General features: G+C 45.6%; 1 protein-coding gene across 2 annotated transcripts in view; it reads left to right on the top strand.

The window, feature by feature from the left end:
* Positions 1-95: 95 nt before the first annotated feature.
* The window catches only part of LOC116943575 (uncharacterized), a 38,174-nt gene continuing 20,193 nt past the window's right edge, over positions 96-18,076 (top strand). Inside the window, exons 1-5 of one of the 2 annotated variants that reach the window (XM_032956521.2) lie at positions 96-690; positions 2,201-2,402; positions 9,723-9,790; positions 13,605-13,725; positions 15,558-15,632. In XM_032956521.2, coding sequence (XP_032812412.2) covers positions 641-690; positions 2,201-2,402; positions 9,723-9,790; positions 13,605-13,725; positions 15,558-15,632 — 516 coding nt within the window. In that variant the 5' untranslated portion in view covers positions 96-640. Of the gene's footprint in view, positions 691-2,197; positions 2,403-9,722; positions 9,791-13,604; positions 13,726-15,557; positions 15,633-18,076 lie in introns of both variants that reach the window. The other variant, XM_032956520.2, reaches the window with a different exon arrangement.

Raw genomic sequence — 18,076 nt, 5'->3', positions numbered from 1 at the left:
TAAAACGATTTGAAGCATGTTTTATTTTCAAAATGGAAATATGGTTTGGGGGGGGGTCAGCTTTGTGACGTATTATTTGAGGGGGGGGGGTCAAAAATCGAGTGACGTAATTTATGGACGGCCCCTTAGTGTCTGGTTGTAGATCAAAATTGTAAGAAATAAATATCAGGTTAATTATGTTTTTTTTTAAACTTGCCGAGCGAAGATATGCTTCATTAACTAGTAGAACAATTTAGCTCTGAAGAATCCAGTCTTTAATCACGTCTAGCGTGGCTTCACAATGCTGTCTAAAACGTTACCAAATACCTGCAGTTTTGGAGGAAACCAGACTAAACAAATACTGCATGACAAAAAACTAAAGCCCATTCAAACTTTCACGTTGTGGGCGTGTCTGAACGTCCAGGGGACCTCCCAGGCACCGAAATAAGTCACAAAGACCGACCGATCCAGAATGCCTATTGACAATCGAGCGATACCTACGGCTGAATGTTATCAGCCTCCTTACACACGCACGCGTCCGAGCTTGTATGCATAACAATAGCATCGCCTCGGCACACAGCCGTTGCGTATAGGTGAACAGCGCAGTGTTTATAAAGGGCACGTTATAACCGCAGCTTTGCCGTCGTGTTCAGTTGGAAGTATGCAACAGGAGGACAAGAAACAGATTGCCAGAGACCACGGCGAAACCAGGTGAGATTGGGTCCTTTAGTCAGAGGTGTTTTCTGTGTAAGGTCGCAAGGCTTGTCAACGGCACGTTTAAACAGATGTCTTAAGCCGCACAGATTGCTGACGCTAAAGTGCTGCTTGCAAACACGAGGATGTGGTAGGGCGATTTCTCGCCCTGGAACGTGCTGCAGGCCACCAGGGTTGGATTTCTGGCGAAGCACCGATGATCAGTCTGATTTCTGTAGGTAGAAAATAAAACTAAATGTGCAGGTATTTTCTTTAAAGAGGGTTAGCGGTGTGTAGCATCACGCTCTGTCCTCTGCCGGTCTCGCCGAGTTGCGCTCATATACATGATTTAAGTATGTATGTTGAACTTCTTTCGCGCCGTACGTATCCAACCGTGCTCATCGTGGAGAGATTGATTCGATCAGGTGCAATAGTCCTGGCGACACCACCCACTTGCGTGGCGCTCCAAACGTAGTCATTGCTACGTGCACGGCCACTTGCCCTGTGCCAATGGTCCTCACTCCCGTGATCAGTGCCAGATTATCCTCAAGCTACATATGTAGTAACTACATATGTAGTAGCTACTACATATGTTGTAGCTACTACATATGTAGCTACTACTAATGTAGTTACTACATATGTAGCTACTACATTTGTAGTAGTAGCTACGGGCTCCGCACTTTCAAGGGCCCCGCGCTAAATGCTTTCAAGCTATCAACTCCGGTTGAGTGATTCTGCACTTGCTCTATTACTACAGTACTATACCGCCTTCAACTTTTATGAACGACCAGGTGTTTAAGGTGAGCGATTTTTCGCATTATCCGGCTGTATAGCAAATGAAAAATACGATGATGTTACTATGCAAGTACAAAAAAGTGTGTTTTAATATGCACGTGTGTACTCTTTGGTTCTATTCGGTAAAGTCACGTAAAAGTATAAAACAACAAAAAATAAAAAATTCACGACGTTTCGGCCACAACACAAGTGGCCTTCATCAGGTGAAGGGACCAGACTGTCTCAAGGACAGCGCTGGAGTGAACACAGCCAAGATCTTTAAGCTTGTGTGAGAAGAATTAAGGTGCCTTGACAAAGGCATTAGCATAAAAATTAGCATTTAATTGGCGGACTTAGAATATTTTTTATGACAATTCCTTTGTCAAGGCACCTTAATTCCTCTCACACAAGCTTAAAGGTCGCGGTCTGAGCTTGGCTGTGTTCACTCCAGCGCTGTCCTCGAGACAGTCTCGTCCCTTCACCTGATGAAGGCCACTTGTGTTGTGGCCGAAACGTCGTGAATTTTTTATTGTGTTATTTAATTTTTTGTTGTTTTATACTTTTACGTGACTTTACCGAATAGAACCAAAGAGTATGGATCCTTGCAGTCACGAAAGCTTCAAATCTAGAATGTACGTGTGTGTGTGTGTGTGTTTTTTATTTATTTAGGGCTCCTTTATAACATATATTCTACAGGCCCCACACTAGCTTCATCCAGCACCGACTGTGATGTGCGTGTGTTGGGCAACAGCAGCCGCGGCATGCGGGGGCTCCCGACGGCTCGCCTGGCGCAGTCCCCCGGGGTCGTGGATGCGGCGAGCCGGCCCGCGTCGGATCGCAGCGAGCCCGTGAGAGAAGGGCTCGACAGGGGGAGGCCCTCGCCCGCCAAGAGACGCGGTCGGGTAGGGCCACCCAGCTCGCAAGACTCCCGGCCAGGCACAGATGCGTGCCGCAAGGTGATAAAGCAATCAGTGCCCCCGCCACTACCACCACGCGCGCCTTGAACGCGATCTTTGTGAACGGAGATGGTGATGGTGATGGTTGGGGTGGCCGGGGCTGGTTGGGTGGGTAGGGGGGAGCCAAAATAACAAGAAGAGGCTTTTTTTTCTAATCGATTTCGGTAAAATAGACGCCTCAATATTTCAAGATTCGCAATGCGAGTGAATAGCAGACGGTGCTCCCTAATTAACAACGTTACCTAGGGCTCAGGAACCGTAGGTAACGTTGCCACGAGGCAAGAGTCGGTGGGTCATTGTTATCACGACCAACAATCTACTAAATCTTGACTTAAAGCTTTCGTGACAGCTTTCGTCTTCAGGTGAAGACGAGTGCTTGTGTTGCGATCGAAACGTGATATTTTTATTATTATTTTTGTATATAGGTGCCTTTACCGAAAGACCCATAGAATAACAATCTACTACATGCTGACTGGAGGCATTCCCAAGTTGTCATCTCTCACGGATCTGCAATGTAACAAACCAAGCTAGCACCTTGCACACGAGTTGATTGCATCGCTCCATCCATTCGCTGGGCATCCTCAGACGTGATCCACTCCTTTGCCACTTCGCCACGAGCGTATATTGCATGCTTTTATGTTTGTATATATGAACGTTGTAAGTAAATGATTTAACGCTCGATGCAAGAGTTTATAGATAATGCAAACGTGTTAAGCTAGTCTGGTCTGCGAGGTGGATACGAGATTTGAGTACAGCACGTGGGTTCCTGAGTCCATCTGTACGGACCTTTGAGAGTGACCACCTCGCATGGGTGATGGGTTTTCTCCACATTCTCCCGTTTCCTCCCGAGCACAAAACGTTGCAAAAAAAAAAGCAATTTCCTTTCAACAATTAATCTTCTACTGTATCGCTATTATTATTGTAAGCCAAGGAACAAATTCAATACAGGCATACCTCATATATTCTTCTAGCAACTCATCACAACTAATTTTAACTTCTGTATTCACAGTTTTTTCCCCATTCGCTCCCTTCCTTGGCATTTCCATCACACGTGTGGGGGTCAGCCAGACTGGGAGCCTCCTCGATTCGAATTTCTTTCACTGGCCAGTCTACAATATTTAAAAAAATGTATAGAGAAGTTGCGTGTCACCTTTTACATGCGAGTGTAATGTTTGGTAACAATATACAGGGTGCTTAATTTTTTTTAAACACTTATATGGGACTATCGTTTTAAATGTAAAAATAACGGATAATACACTGTAACATGATTACAAATGTAATGTTAATAGTTTCAAAAAGTCAAACAGTTTCCACTTGTTCGCCATAATTGTCAACAAATGCCTGGAATATTCTCCAGGTGGTCTCCAGAGCCTGGAGGCAGCGGCATTTCTCGTGATATTGTGGCAAATTCTCAGAAGTGTTTAAAAAATAATTTGAAGCACCCTGTATATCCTAGCTGTGTTGCGTTGATATATTGTCAGTTTAAACTCGACACGTCAGCGCGTGTGTTTTACATTACATAATAAATCACCTTCCAACTACAGTACTTTATTTGCAAAAAGTTAATATCTTCTTATTATCTGCATAGAGACCATAGCCAGTGACAATAGATGATGTTTGCCTGCATATCATTCGTGTAATGCAGAGCTTGCATTGTTGAACTAAACTTGCACTCGGATTTTAAGTCTTTGTGGTTTCTCACTTGAATGTGGGAGGTTATTTTTGTCGTGTTATACCCAGCTCTGAGTCACTGGTGGATACTCCATATTTCTATGGTGGGGATGAGGTTGTCATCATATATTTTGCATATTTTATGATGTGGGAGAGTTCAAGGACAATGGTACAGTGCTTCGCACACTATGCTAAGAACCTGGTTACCTAAATTGAATTCCTGGCCACAGATAACATCACTGGCGAGTTTACCAACTGGCACTGATCAGCGTGGTGAAGTATGGTCAAACAACTCCCATCACCGCCAGTGAATTGACCAAGGGCTGTAAACTAGTATTCGTAATGTAAAATGACCAGGAAATGTCGCTCACTCACTCTCTGGGCTCATGATTGCGAGGCGCTGATTTTACACCCCATTTATGGTCCAACTGAGACCACCTTCACATCGTATAATGTGTTTTTAAAAAAATCTAATTTATTTTTTAGTTCACCTGCGGCAAAATGAGACGATCCTCGTCTCTTGAGTTATCACGTGTTTAAACAAAATAAACTTGACATCCTGAGAAGCTTCCTCGATCCCATCCGATCCTGTTCCCATACTCTCCGCTGCGCACAACGCCCAATGCTAGAGTCCTGGGGCCATATTCAGGTAAGACTAGTTGAGCTGGTGCCCTCTTTGCCTTCCTTAACAGTTTGTTAGGAGACACCATGACCTAACTCTCTCTATATTTAATACTGCATTCGTTTAAAGGGAATGCCCATAACTCTCTGGTTACCCAAGTTGCCATGAGGACGCCCCACATGAATAACACGAAGACATAAATGAATGGATGAATACAAGGATCGACTATACATATAAAGGACGGGAGCTTGGAAATAACCTATTGGTTGTCCCACACACAACTAAAAACACACACACACACAAACACACCGCCACCACTGACAACCGGGCAGCCCCCCCCCCTTTCCGCCCCCCCCCCCCCCATCAAAGGGCGGCACGGGTCGCCAGCCACCCATGCACATCTGCGTCAGCCCATCACTCATCGCAAATGCTACAGTTGTAGGGGCACCAGACAACCGCCCTCCTTGCCGTGTTTTCATGGGCACATTATTCACAGCCGACCGGGTTGAAAATGCTTTGGATGGTGGGGGGGGTGGCAGGCTAATCGCAAAACCGGGAGCTTCTCTTTTTTTCGCCAGTGCCAACAACGTCCGTGGTGAAGCCACTAATCTGTGCACGCTGCAACCATAACGTTTTCTTTTCACTCGCTGAGACCCCGCTGTTGCTTGCCACCGCAACAGTGTGCGGGCTGCGTGCGGGTAACTTTGGCACGCGCTATGAAAATATCAACGCCGTGGCGACAATTCAGGCTCGGCGCTTTTGCTTTTGAAGGAAATGAAAAAAAACAAATCCTGAGCGTTTGACGTCCTGGGCTATGGGGGCATTGCTTTTTTTTAATTCGGAAAACGATCAGACCAGCACCGTGCATGGTAAGGGCTCTACGAGGTTGTATCGCGGCTGTGGCTGTTCTTATTCTTCATCCGCTCTGCATATTAATTCCATTCGAATAATGGTACAAGTGGCAGCCAAGGAACGGAACAGCATCTGGGAGGACGTTCCCACCTCACGTTCATATTTTCTGAATGATCTGTCAGTTTATGTACAGGTGCTCGGTGGATTATTGCGTTGCAGGACCGTGAGAGATGGCGGGTGACCTGGCGAGGCATTCATCCAGCAGTAGATTGACCATGGTTGATGATAATGATGATGATGAATAGTATAAGGAGGAAAGCTACAAGTATGCCAAGGAGTATTTGGAAATGTCAGGAGGAACTTAGAATTAATCTAAGAATAAGAGGATATTTACGAAGTGAAAACACTTCTATGCAGTTGGGCAGGGCATCTTATTAAATGACGAATGGAGACCAATAGAGAGAAGCGGGAAGAGAGATAGACAGAAAATGGGACATTGGGATGAGATTATAATAATCGGAGGAGAGAGGATGGAGGTGGCAAGAGATCATTGGGGGAGGCCTTGGCCCATGCAAAAAAGGTTTTTGTGCCATGCAGAGATCATGGATGTCAGGCATCCATCTACTGAATATTTTCTCTGGAAAGCAGTACAGCAAGCAGGTTAATGCATATACATAGTTTCATTTGTATCCATTTGTTTGTACGCAGCCTCTTTCTGGGCACATGGTTTGCCTACCGATGCGAAACTATTTTTTTCAAATATCCCAGGCAGATCAAGGTCATACGTTCAAGGTCATACGTTCATCAAGGTCATACGTTCAAGGTCATACGTTCATCAAGGTCATACGTTCAAGGTCACACGTTCATCAAGGTCATACGTTCATTAGGATCGACAATGTGACGCCTCACTCCCACTACCTGCTTTTGCGAGATCCCGCAGTCGCAAAGTCGACCTGAGATCTGCCTCGCCTCCAGGGTTCCAAACAAGACCCTCCCGAAAAAAACTCCCGAAAGCCCTCAATAACCCTGTGTACACGAAGGAGAATAAACCTGGATGGTGAAATTACTGACACAGCGGTGGGAGAGAGGCCTTCATCGAGTCGTGGATTGACAAAGGGCCGCGCATTGTACATCAAGGTTGTGTTTTATATTATTTCAACGATTTAATTGAGCTATTTATATATGTGCTGCATGTATGTTGAGCTTCTTCAGCACCGTACGTAGCCAACCGCGCTAATCGGAGGTGCGGGGGAAGGACAACAAACTAAACACAAAAAGCAGTTCTAAAGAAATGAGTTCGTCACTCTAGATGATGATTTAAAAGTGCATATCTCCAGTGGCTTCCTACTATCGGAAGGAAGAGCGTTCCAGACGGCGACAGAAGGGCAACTTGAAGCGCGCGATGCGGTGCCCGTCTTTGATCGATGGCCAGCCAAAGGGCCTCTGCGAGAAGACAGTGGTGGGCGAGAGATGAAGGCCTTGCGCTAATCGGTTTTCTGCAGAGGAAACCTTTGACTTATTGTGCTCACGGTAGGACAAGGCGGACAAATCACACGTGCAAGCAAGGGGCACTCGGGGTGCTTAGTCGGTTCATTCCTGGGCGCACGACGACGCTTGCTCGGGCACGCTCTTCGGTTGCCCGAGTTGTATTCGAGAAGGGTCAACGCGTGACAACATTGCTGGACAAACACGGCAACGGTGTGCGGCCAATGCCATTGTCGCGCGCGAGCAAATATACCACGCTGGGTTCAAACGCTGTTGAAATGTATTCAGCAAACGTTTAAAATTACTGTACCGCTCTTGGTTACATGTAACAAAAAAACAAAGATTCCCCCGTATAGCATTAACAAACTGTTGGGGCAAGTGCTGTTAGCGAGCACTTACGAAGGCTGGAACGGTCCACGAAGGGGTTGGTTGCCAGCAGCACCACGCCCGACCACCTTCGTCTCTCCAGTGTCGATGTTTACTATACACCGCACCAGGTACTCATTTGAGGCCGAGTCGACCGGTGGGAAGCCCAGGACCGGTTCAAATAATCGTCACTAATTTTGGCCACGAGCGGGAATCGAACTCGTGCCGCCGGGTTCATAGTTGCAGCACGCTAACCGCTACACTACCGCACGTAAAGTACGCGCGCACATCCGCAGACCGACTAGCACCTCAAATGCAATTGTAAAAAACTGCCTTGGTGTTTGTCTCGCATAGAGCATCTGTATATGTGCACACTTTTTTTTTTAAATGTTGAAAAATTAGGAGTGCGGTCTTGCATCGATTATTGTGAAGACATTGTAACATCCTGACTTAAAGCTTTCGTGACTGCAGGAATTCATATTCTTGGGTCTTTCGGTAAAGTCACCACGTAGATATGTTCAAAGACCCAAGAATACTGTAACATCCATTTGTCAATCCGCTGCTGGATGAAGGGATACCCATGCCGTGTCGGTCATGGGCATTGTTTTGACCATACTTCACCACGCTGGTCAATGGGGGTTGGTGAAGGAGGAGGTGCCCTGGACCGGTTAAGATATCTCTTTGCCACTGATGTTAGCCGTCCCCGGCAATCGAACTGAATTCATAGTTCAATGCACTAAACAAATGTACATTTAACATTGTTAATCTCACAATTTTAGATGTGTAAGAATCAATGGTGTTTATCCATATATGTTGTATGTAATTGGTTCATATGATCCCTCGATCCATTACAGGCCGCTACATTCACCACATTGTAAAACAAATAATGGTTCGTGAATTTCATCGGTTATCGTTGTTGCACCGTAACGACGGTGCGTTGACAATGCGTAATAATTGGACAGCAATTATGATGAGAAATGCCAAACATTGAGTGTAAAAGTCACCATGACTCTCCAAATGGCAATGCCTATTTGTACACGGCAATTGGTCATTCGAATGCAATTTGGCTGCACGTAGCATCTAAGCGCATCATGATCTCAACACGCTGTACAAAATCGTGACACGTTCATCATCGGCAAAAGGGGCGCTGTGGTTGCGAGATGTTAACTACCTCGCCTGGTATACAGGAGGGCGTGGGTTCCATCCCGACCCTGACGCCTGCTGTATAGTTGGAGTTTGCGTGTTCTCCCCGCGGTCGCGTGGATTTTTTTCACATTTTAGAATTATTTATAATCAACATGTGTGTAAAGTATGTGGCTGTTCTGTGGGTCTCTGTGTGTGTATGTTGGTCTCTGTGCGTGTCTGTGGGTCTCTGTGCGTGTCTGTGGGTCTCTGTGTGTATGTGGGTTTATGTGCGTGTATGTGGGTCTCTGTGCGTGTCTGTGGGTCTCTGTGTGTCTGTGGGTCTCTGTGCGTGTCTGTGGGTCTCTGTGTGTATATGGGTCTCTGTGTGTATGTGGGTTTATGTGCGTATCTGTGGGTCTCTGTGTGTATGTGGGTCTCTGTGCGTGTCTGTTGGTCTCTGTGCGTGTCTGTGGGTCTCTGTGCGTGTCTGTTGGTCTCTGTGCGTGTCTGTTGGTCTCTGTGCGTGTCTGTGGGTCTCTGTGTGTATGTGGGTCTCTGTGTGTGTCTGTGGGTCTCTGAGCGTGTCTGTTGGTCTCTGTGCGTGTCTGTGGGTCTCTGTGTGTATGTGGGTTTATGTGCGTGTCTGTGGGTCTCTGTGTGTATGTGGGTTTATATGCGTGTCTGTGGGTCTCTGTGTGTATGTGTGTTTATGTGTGTATGTCGGTTTATATGCGTGTCTGTGGGTCTCTGTGTGTATGTGGGTTTATGTGCGTGTCTGTGGGTCTCTGTGTGTATGTGGGTTTATGTGCATGTCTGTGGGTCTCTGTGTGTATGTGGGTTTATGTGCGTGTCTGTGGGTCTTCGTTGAGCTATCATTTGTGGCCGGGTCGCTTCTGAAAGAGAGCCATGTCTTTTCAGTGGGCCTTACCTGATAAAATAAAAAATAGTTTTTTTTGTTTCGTTAAGAAGGTCTTGCCACATTTACACAACACCATGAACTACAGTGGTGTATTCTTACGAATGTGCATTTTTTGACTTGCTTTAAATGTGTTCTCCTTTCCCCCGACCCCACTCCATTTGTCGTTCATTACCACGCACACACACGCATACACACACGCATACACACACACACATATGCTGCGGAAACAACATTCCCTCCATCGCTAATATGCACTTCGTGCCTTTAATGACGACTACAGCCTCGCGTCTCATTTCGGTCGGCAGTACGCGCCATTCAAATACTTCATACTCTGGCTCATCAATACCGGTACACAACACACACAGGGCTGGAAATGGCAAAGGCAATTACTGGGGGAACTCAGAAATGATTCCTCCCAATCACACGAGATATGAGGAGGGGGAGCTTCGTTCGGTGTGTGGGTCTCTGTGCGTGTCTGTGGGTCTCTGTGTGTCTGTGGGTCTCTCTGTGTCTGTGTGTCTATGTGTGTGTCTGTTGGTTTATGTGCGTGTCTGTGGGTCTCTGTGTGTGTCTGTGAGTTTCTGTATGTGTCTGTGGGTCTCTGTGTGTGTATGTGGGTTTATGTGCGTGTCTGTGGGTCTCTGTGTGTGTCTGTGGGTCTCTGTGTGTGTGTCTGTGGGTCTCTGTATGTGTCTGTGTGTGTCTGTGGGTCTCTGTGTGTCTGTATGTCTCTGTATGTGTCTGTGGGTTTATGTGCGTGTCTGTGGGTTTCTATGTGTGTCTGTCGGTCTCTGTGTGTGTCTGTGGGTCTCTGTGTGTGTGTGTCTGTGGGTCTCTGTGTGTGTCTGTGGGTCTCTGTGTGTGTCTGTGGGTCTCTGTGTGTGTCTGTGGGTCTCTGTGTGTGTGTCTGTGTGTGTCTGTGGGTTTATGTGCGTGTCTGTGGGTCTATGTGTGTGTCTGTGGGTCTCTGTGTGTGTCTGTGGGTCTATGTGTGAGTCACATTAATAAAAGATGAATCCTTGACTCCTTCCGAAACGCAGTCAGGTAAAAAAATTCACTCCCACCACGGCGTTCCGGGGCATTCCGGCCCATTTCCACCACTGCATACGCACACACTGCGATATTCTCGGCGTTTTGGTAGAACGATAAAATCAAATGACCTCATGATGAACTTATTTTCCAGTGTAACACCGCGTTATTTTACTACTTTCCCATGTAAGAGCTGAACTTCACAATTAAGTGCAGGTTAACGATGTGCGTGCAAAGGAAAGTTTTCGATCAACTATCGCTTAGATCTGCCAGCGATGGCATAGATGCGAACCCTGGCCACGAAAAAAACGAAAACTAAAGAATATCTAAAGAGTGCTCAAAGCAGCTTGGAATTACACAGGCATAGAATCGGGGCACAAATGCCAATCAGAGACTTCGTAATGAATGATCACATAATTGTACTTGGGCAGGACAGCTCCTCATAAGGAATGATGACTTATGGACAAGAATGGTGAATAGACCAAAGGAGACAATACACCAAAGAGTACGACTGCTGTGGAGATAATTATAATAACCATGATGATGATTATTAATTATTATTTATTTACCACACTAAGTCCAAACTCTTCTCAGGAGAGTCCCACATTGGGGCGGTTGGGCCAATATTAAGTGATCCTACAAGACGAGTGTTGAGCTACGGGGTGGAAGCGGAGAAGCAGTGATTCTACAAGACGAGTGTGGAGCTATTGGGGTGGAAGCGGAGAAGCAGTGATCCTACAAGACGAGTGTTGAGCTACGGGGTGGAAGCGGAGAAGCAGTGATTCTACAAGACGAGTGTTGAGCCATGGGGTGGAAGCGGAGAAGCAGTGATTCTACAAGACGAGTGTTGAGCTACGGGGTGGAAGCGGATAAGCAGTGATTCTACAAGACGAGTGTTGAGCTACGGGGTGGAAGCGGAGAAGCAGTGATTCTACAAGACGAGTGTTGAGCTACGGGGTGGAAGCGGAGAAGCAGTGATTCTACAAGACGAGTGTTGAGCTACGGGGTGGAAGCGGAGAAGCAGTGATTCTACAAGACGGGTGTTGAGCTATGGGGTGGAAGCGGAGAAGCAGTGATCCTACAAGACGAGTGTGGAGCTACGGGGTGGAAGCGGAGAAGCAGTGATTCTACAATACGAGTGTTGAGCTACGGGGTGGAAGCGGAGAAGCAGTGATCCTACAAGACGGGTGTTGAGCTATGGGGTGGAAGCAGAGAAGCAGTGATTCTACAATACGAGTGTTGAGCCATGGGGTGGAAGCGGAGAAGCAGTGATTCTACAAGACGGGTGTTGAGCTATGGGGTGGAAGCGGAGAAGCAGTGATTCTACAAGACGGGTGTTGAGCTATGGGGTGGAAGCGGAGAAGCAGTGATTCTACAAGACGGGTGTTGAGCTACGGGGTGGAAGCGGAGAAGCAGTGATTCTACAATACGAGTGTTGGGCTACGGGGTGGAAGCGGAGAAGCAGGAGGAAACCTCTGTAGAACAGGGGGAGAACAAAACAAACTCGGCACGGACGGGCGACTGAGTCGGGAATTGAACGCAGGTGCTTCTTGCCGCGAGGCGAAGGTGATATCGTTGTGTCCATTGGAGCGTTTGGGATCAGTCCACGTGCAGGACATCGCAGGGACGGAGGGGAGGCGATGGGTCATGCAGGGACATTCATCCAGCAGTGGATGGACAATGCACGGTGCGATCATAATGATGATTAAATGAACACAAAAAAACTTTTCAGTGACGCATTACGCGCGTTCACGTCGGACATCGGAAGTTATAAGGCTGTAAGACTCTCTTCAGAATAAATTATGAATCTGTTCCTAAGCGAACTTTTAATATTGTAGTTCTCCAACTGCCGCAGGCTCCCCTTGTTCATTGCCGACTGTAATCAGTGAATCCCTCGGTTCATTAAGACACGATTAAGCAACACACGGTAACCGTCGGGCCTGGCCATTCATCAGTGTCAGCCTTATCTTGGATGAGATATTAACACACGTCACCCATTTTTTTTGGTTAAACGTCGTTTCAACTGCCGTCGCTGACCCGTTGAGAACCAGCAGCGGCAGTGATGGATTGACCAATTCCATTGATTAATTAAGCATGTGCGTTCTGACGTCAGGCTGCCAGTTCAGGGAGATCTTAAGAAGCGCCAGAATGCGCAACGAGGTAGCAAAGAGGCATTCATCGTCATCGTGACCGACCACGATCAATAATGTGTTCGTGCATAATACAGGTTATTTTTTTTGGGTTAGATTGCGTACATATTCAAATGTGTCGTTAAACCCGCCACCACCCAAGAGAACGTGCCACAATTCGTCACTAGTACAGCACACCGGTGTGTTGGAGAGCTAAGCCATGACGTTTATAATTTGAGTACGACGTTTCGCCAGTAATTACAACTAGCTTCATCAGGCGACAGCCAGATTTGTGGTGGCGGGTTTAACGACACAAAACCCTGTAATATAGGTGATATTGGTCGCGATAGCCTACGTGTTAAAATGTAATCGTGATCAGCAATGCCGGATGGAGGCCTCTCAAGGCCGATGCCAACCCTCAAGGTCCTGCGATGTGATATTCCATCTAGCAGCTGCACACGAGCTGACACCATCCCCTTGGTGGGTGGTCTCTCAGGTGTCTTCCATTCCTCGGCGGCCACATAATGATTCTGGACCACGTGCCATCAGCCCTTCTCGTGAAGCGTCCTGCACAAGCCCACTTAACTTTTCTTAACGGTTTGAATTGTGTCATTAGCCTGGGGTATGTTCTCTACTCCACGTGTTCCTTTTTACGTATCTCAATGTAAATTCCAAGCATGCATCTATACACTGATGCCTTTGAATAACTTCAAGACGTATTCATGTTTCCTATAAATGTCACGAGATCTATAACCGTCTAAACAGTGGGCTGTGAGGTGACCAGGAGATGGCAGTACAGAAATTACATTTCGAATCTATCTGTGCAGAGCTTTGAGTATTATCCACTCATTCATAGATTTTGTCTGAATTCTCCGGTTTCCCTTGTACTTTCACAAATGTATTACGTTGGCACCAAATGCCCTACAAATATTCACATAATTCCCACCACATGCACACACGCGTGTGCACACACCCGCATGCACACAACTGCATGCATTCTTTAGGGAGTCGTCCCAGGCGAGGCCAGAGATGTTGTCCTTCGCTCAGCTTCAGTTTGGACGCGACCTCACATCTTACGGCAATGGACTCTCCTTCGATCCGTCGTTCTACAGAGCTCCCAAAGAGGTACCCAAGTTTCCTTTTGCAGGGTTTTCTGTCGGATGGCACAGATGGCGCCAGCCCGTCCTGCAGACCAGTTGAATCTTCTTCGAAGCTACAATCGTACCACTACTAACAAAATAATATATGCCTCGAGTTTCCTAGCTGGCTGCTGGCTGGGTTCCTTTCCACCACAGCAATATATTTATCGGGTAACTGCCTAAATGGGATTGTCCATGTAACATAAAATAAACATTGAATTGAAACGGTGGAAGACGTTCGGAAGACGTAGAGCATACAGCACCAAAGAGGTGTGAACATCTAAACACACGGTTCATTTAACACTTTCCAAATGTTCTGCCAAAATGCAATTCTTTCGTCATAACCTTTAAATCCAAGAGAATATAAAAAACCTCATCTTTCGGTCAGAACCAGCCATTATTCAACTTTGACAAAGATTACTCGGGTTATTACTGTGACTGGCAGACGCAGAAGAGTGTGTTGGGATATTTAAAGATATATATATAAAATTTCTCAATGGACTTTCACAAACAGGACTCAAATAAAATAATTGATATAAAATACTTTTGGTGACACTCAAATAAAATAATTGATATAAAATACTTTTGGTGACAAGGCCGAGCTGTAACTCATTCGCCGCTTGTTGCCAAGGTTTTCCCATCAAAGCCTCAGACCTCGCGGCTGGTTTATTATCCTCAAGTTTTAATATTTAAGGATAACACATATTATGCACCGTCTGCTTCACATTGGACGTTAAAGATCCCGTGACGTTATTTGAAAAAAAAAATAGGCCGTGCTTGTGGGAGTCACGGTTAAATTTAGTCTAATTTAAAAAAAGCGACTTTGTAATATAATTGAAACAGCAGCAGTTTTGTTCTCTTATAATACGGTAGTTGCGTCCCTGAAGAACACCGCGTTATGGGAAAATCGCGTTATAATGAATAATATATAATATCGAGGTAAAGCACAGCCCGCGATAACACGTGTGCGATGCGTAACGCAGGCTGACCAAAGACCGAGGCGCGCGGGTAGCATCTCGAAGCATCCAGCAGTATCCCGAAGCCTTGTGTGACGCAACGCCGAGGCAGCCGTACGACCGCTTATTCCTACTCGCGCGACGTAGTTCCCTCCACTCGATCGCGTTGTATCCAATTGGCATCCGTGTTATAACAAAACAAATGTTCCCTAACACATTCATTAAGTTATGTTCAACTGGCGTTATGAAAACACCACGTGGCGTTGCGGTATATCGGACTGTGCTGTATAATTGCAACGTCACCCAACTCCTGACAGACGAATGCCCACTAGCAGGCTGGTGCAGCCATCACCTTGTGCTGCACAGGGAGAGCTGTCATCAGGGGGTCCCCTAGGCTAAACAAAAAATGAAAGCTACGGCTGGGCATTGGGAACGATTGAAATGTTGTGATGCGATGCAAGGCGCTTTGAGATTCTGGGGCATTTGAGCGACCAATAGACGCAAGTGATCATTCTGATTTAAAGCTTTCGTGACTGCAGTAATTCATATTCTTAGTTCTTTCGGTAAAGTCACGTTGAAGGGAAACAACAAAATAAAAAAATATATATTATTGTTCTATATATATTTTATTATTTTGTTGTTTCCCTTCAACGTGACTTTACCGAAAGAACTAAGAATAAGTGATTATTCCTTAACAAACAGCTCATTACAATGGCACATCTGCGTTGTGCGCGGGGTCCTGGCATAATTTCTCGTCACTCTTGCAGTGATGAGGCTCGGTATGGAATCAACCAACTTGCGTGTAAACCTCGAGCTGGATGATGAATTGCTTGACTGTGTTTTGTTGTTGTTGTTTACACAGCACGATGTGAGCACTGAGACAAAGGCCGTTCTATCTCTACCACCGGCTGTCCGCTCCCAGGATAAGTTACGAGCGGTGAGTCAACACTGCATGCCTATATGCAAAGTTATCGCCTTGCAGGACTCTATAGAGGTACATTGAGCATAATGAATGCTTAACGGCAGATACCGTGCATTTATACATGGTGATGATGTGTGTGTGTGTGGATATAGAGCCGACCAGCTCGCTCAGTGATAGAGCGAGCGGATCACAATCCGGAGGCTTCAAGTTCAAATCCTAGTTGGGGGGTCGACCCAGCCCATCATCCGTCGAGGGTCTCTAAAATTACTACCACTTTGTGGGGAAGTCAATTGTGGTTGTCCTCTTGAAAAAAAAAACTTGGCCCGCCATAGCAATGTGGAATGGTCCACCACTGTCTCTGGGCTGTAAATCGGGTGGATGACCACATTCTGAGTGCTCACTTGAGCAGGAGATCGCGATGACTTTCGGTACTGCTGTTATACACTTTGCGATTGCGGGATAGAACGGTGAATTAAATACATTTCAGCTAGAGCCAATCTATTACTTCCTCCGACTGTAGAATAAGCAGCCGTGGCTAAAAACTTAGCTTTTCATTGCCGGCAAACAGACACTAAAGAATTCTGTCCAACAGCCTAGGGTTTTTTTTTTGGGCCGTTGTTGTTGTTTTCACAGAACGTGTTCAATCAGGGTTTCTGCAAACCCTGATTGTACGCGTTTTTGCGTGTGTGTGTGTGTGAAAATACAAACACACGTGAGAATGACATGTGAAATAATTCATACACGTACTCCACACTGGTCGAAGACCCCCGGGGCCGGCCCAGGACACGCTGGCGGGACTGTCACTCGGCTGGCCTGAGAACGTCTGGTAATTCCCCAGGAAGAGCTGGGATATAGTAGTGTATAGTGTCGTGTATTGTGGTGTATAGTGTAGTGTATAATATAGTGGATAGTAGTGTATAGTGTAGTGTATTGTAGTGTATTGTCGTGTATAGTGTAGTGTATAGTAGTGTATCGTAGTGCAGTGTAAAGTCGTGTGTAGTGTATAGTGTAGTGTATAGTGTAGTGTATAGTAGTGTATAGTGTAGTAGTGTATAGTAGTGTATAGTGTAGTAGTGTATAGTAGTGTATCGTAGTGTATAGTAATGTGGTGCTGGAGTCTGTAGCAAGGGAAGTCTGGACCACCACTACTCAACACGATGCCACCGCGACCCTCACCAGGACAAGCGGATCGAGAAACGAACACACGAACGAACGAACGAACAAAGAAACTTTACACGCGACGTCTGCATATCAGAATCTTTATTTACACTGCAAGAGGAGGAATCCAATGAGCTCTGAAGCTCTTTTTCACAGCTGTCCAGGATGGGGCAGGTGAGCATGATGGTAATGGGATGATGATGCTCATGGTGGTGATGATGATGATAATGTTATAACTGACCAATGCCAGGAATACTTAATCTCAAGGTTATTTTCCTTCAGGAGTTTCTTTCCATAAGAATATTTGTCCGATTCCATTTTTAAAAGCTTGTATCACGTGATAATGATAGCAGTGGCGATGACATTGATGAAACTTGCGATGGTGTTGTTTCTTCTGTGTGCGTAAGAATATGATGGATTTATTGTATAGACGATAGTGCATTAAAAAAACAGAGTTGTGAAAATGATGATGATGATAATGTTGATGACTATGTACTTATGTTGAAGTTTTTTCGCACCGTACGTAGCCAACCGTGATAACTATCGGAGGTGCGGGGGAAGGACAACACACTAAACACAACACACTAAACACAACACACTAAACACAACACACTAAACACAACACACTAAACACAACACACTAAACACAACACACTAAACACAACACACTAAACACAACACACTAAACACAACAAACTAAACACAACACACTAAACACAACACACTAAACATAACACACTAACCACAACACACTAAACACAACACACTAAACACAACAAACTAAACACAACACACTAAATACAACACACTAAACACAACACACTAAACACAACACACTAAACACAACAAACTAAACACAACACACTAAACACAGCACACTAAACACAACACACTAAACACAACACACTAAACACAACAAACTAAACACAACAAACTAAACACAACACACTAAACACAACACACTAAACACAACAAACTAAACACAACACACTAAACACAACACACTAAACACAACACACTAAACACAACACACTAAACACAACACACTAAACACAACACACTAAACACAACACACTAAACACAACACACTAAACACAACACACTAAACACAACACACTAAACACAACACACTAAACACAACACACTAAACACAACACACTAAACACAACAAACTAATCACAACAAGCTAAACACAACAAACTAAACACAACAAACGCAGTTGTAAAGAAATCAGTTTTCAATCATAGATTTAAAAGTGCACAGCTCCCGTGTCCTCCCAATATTGGACATTATGATGATGT

This window comes from Petromyzon marinus, chromosome 18 (assembly GCF_048934315.1).
Source record: "Petromyzon marinus isolate PM22_M1 ecotype Great Lakes invasive population chromosome 18, UKy_Petmar_22M1.pri1.0, whole genome shotgun sequence".
NCBI lineage: Eukaryota > Metazoa > Chordata > Hyperoartia > Petromyzontiformes > Petromyzontidae > Petromyzon > Petromyzon marinus.
Note: the sequence above shows the minus strand (reverse complement) of the source record. Positions and strands in the feature narration are given on the sequence as shown.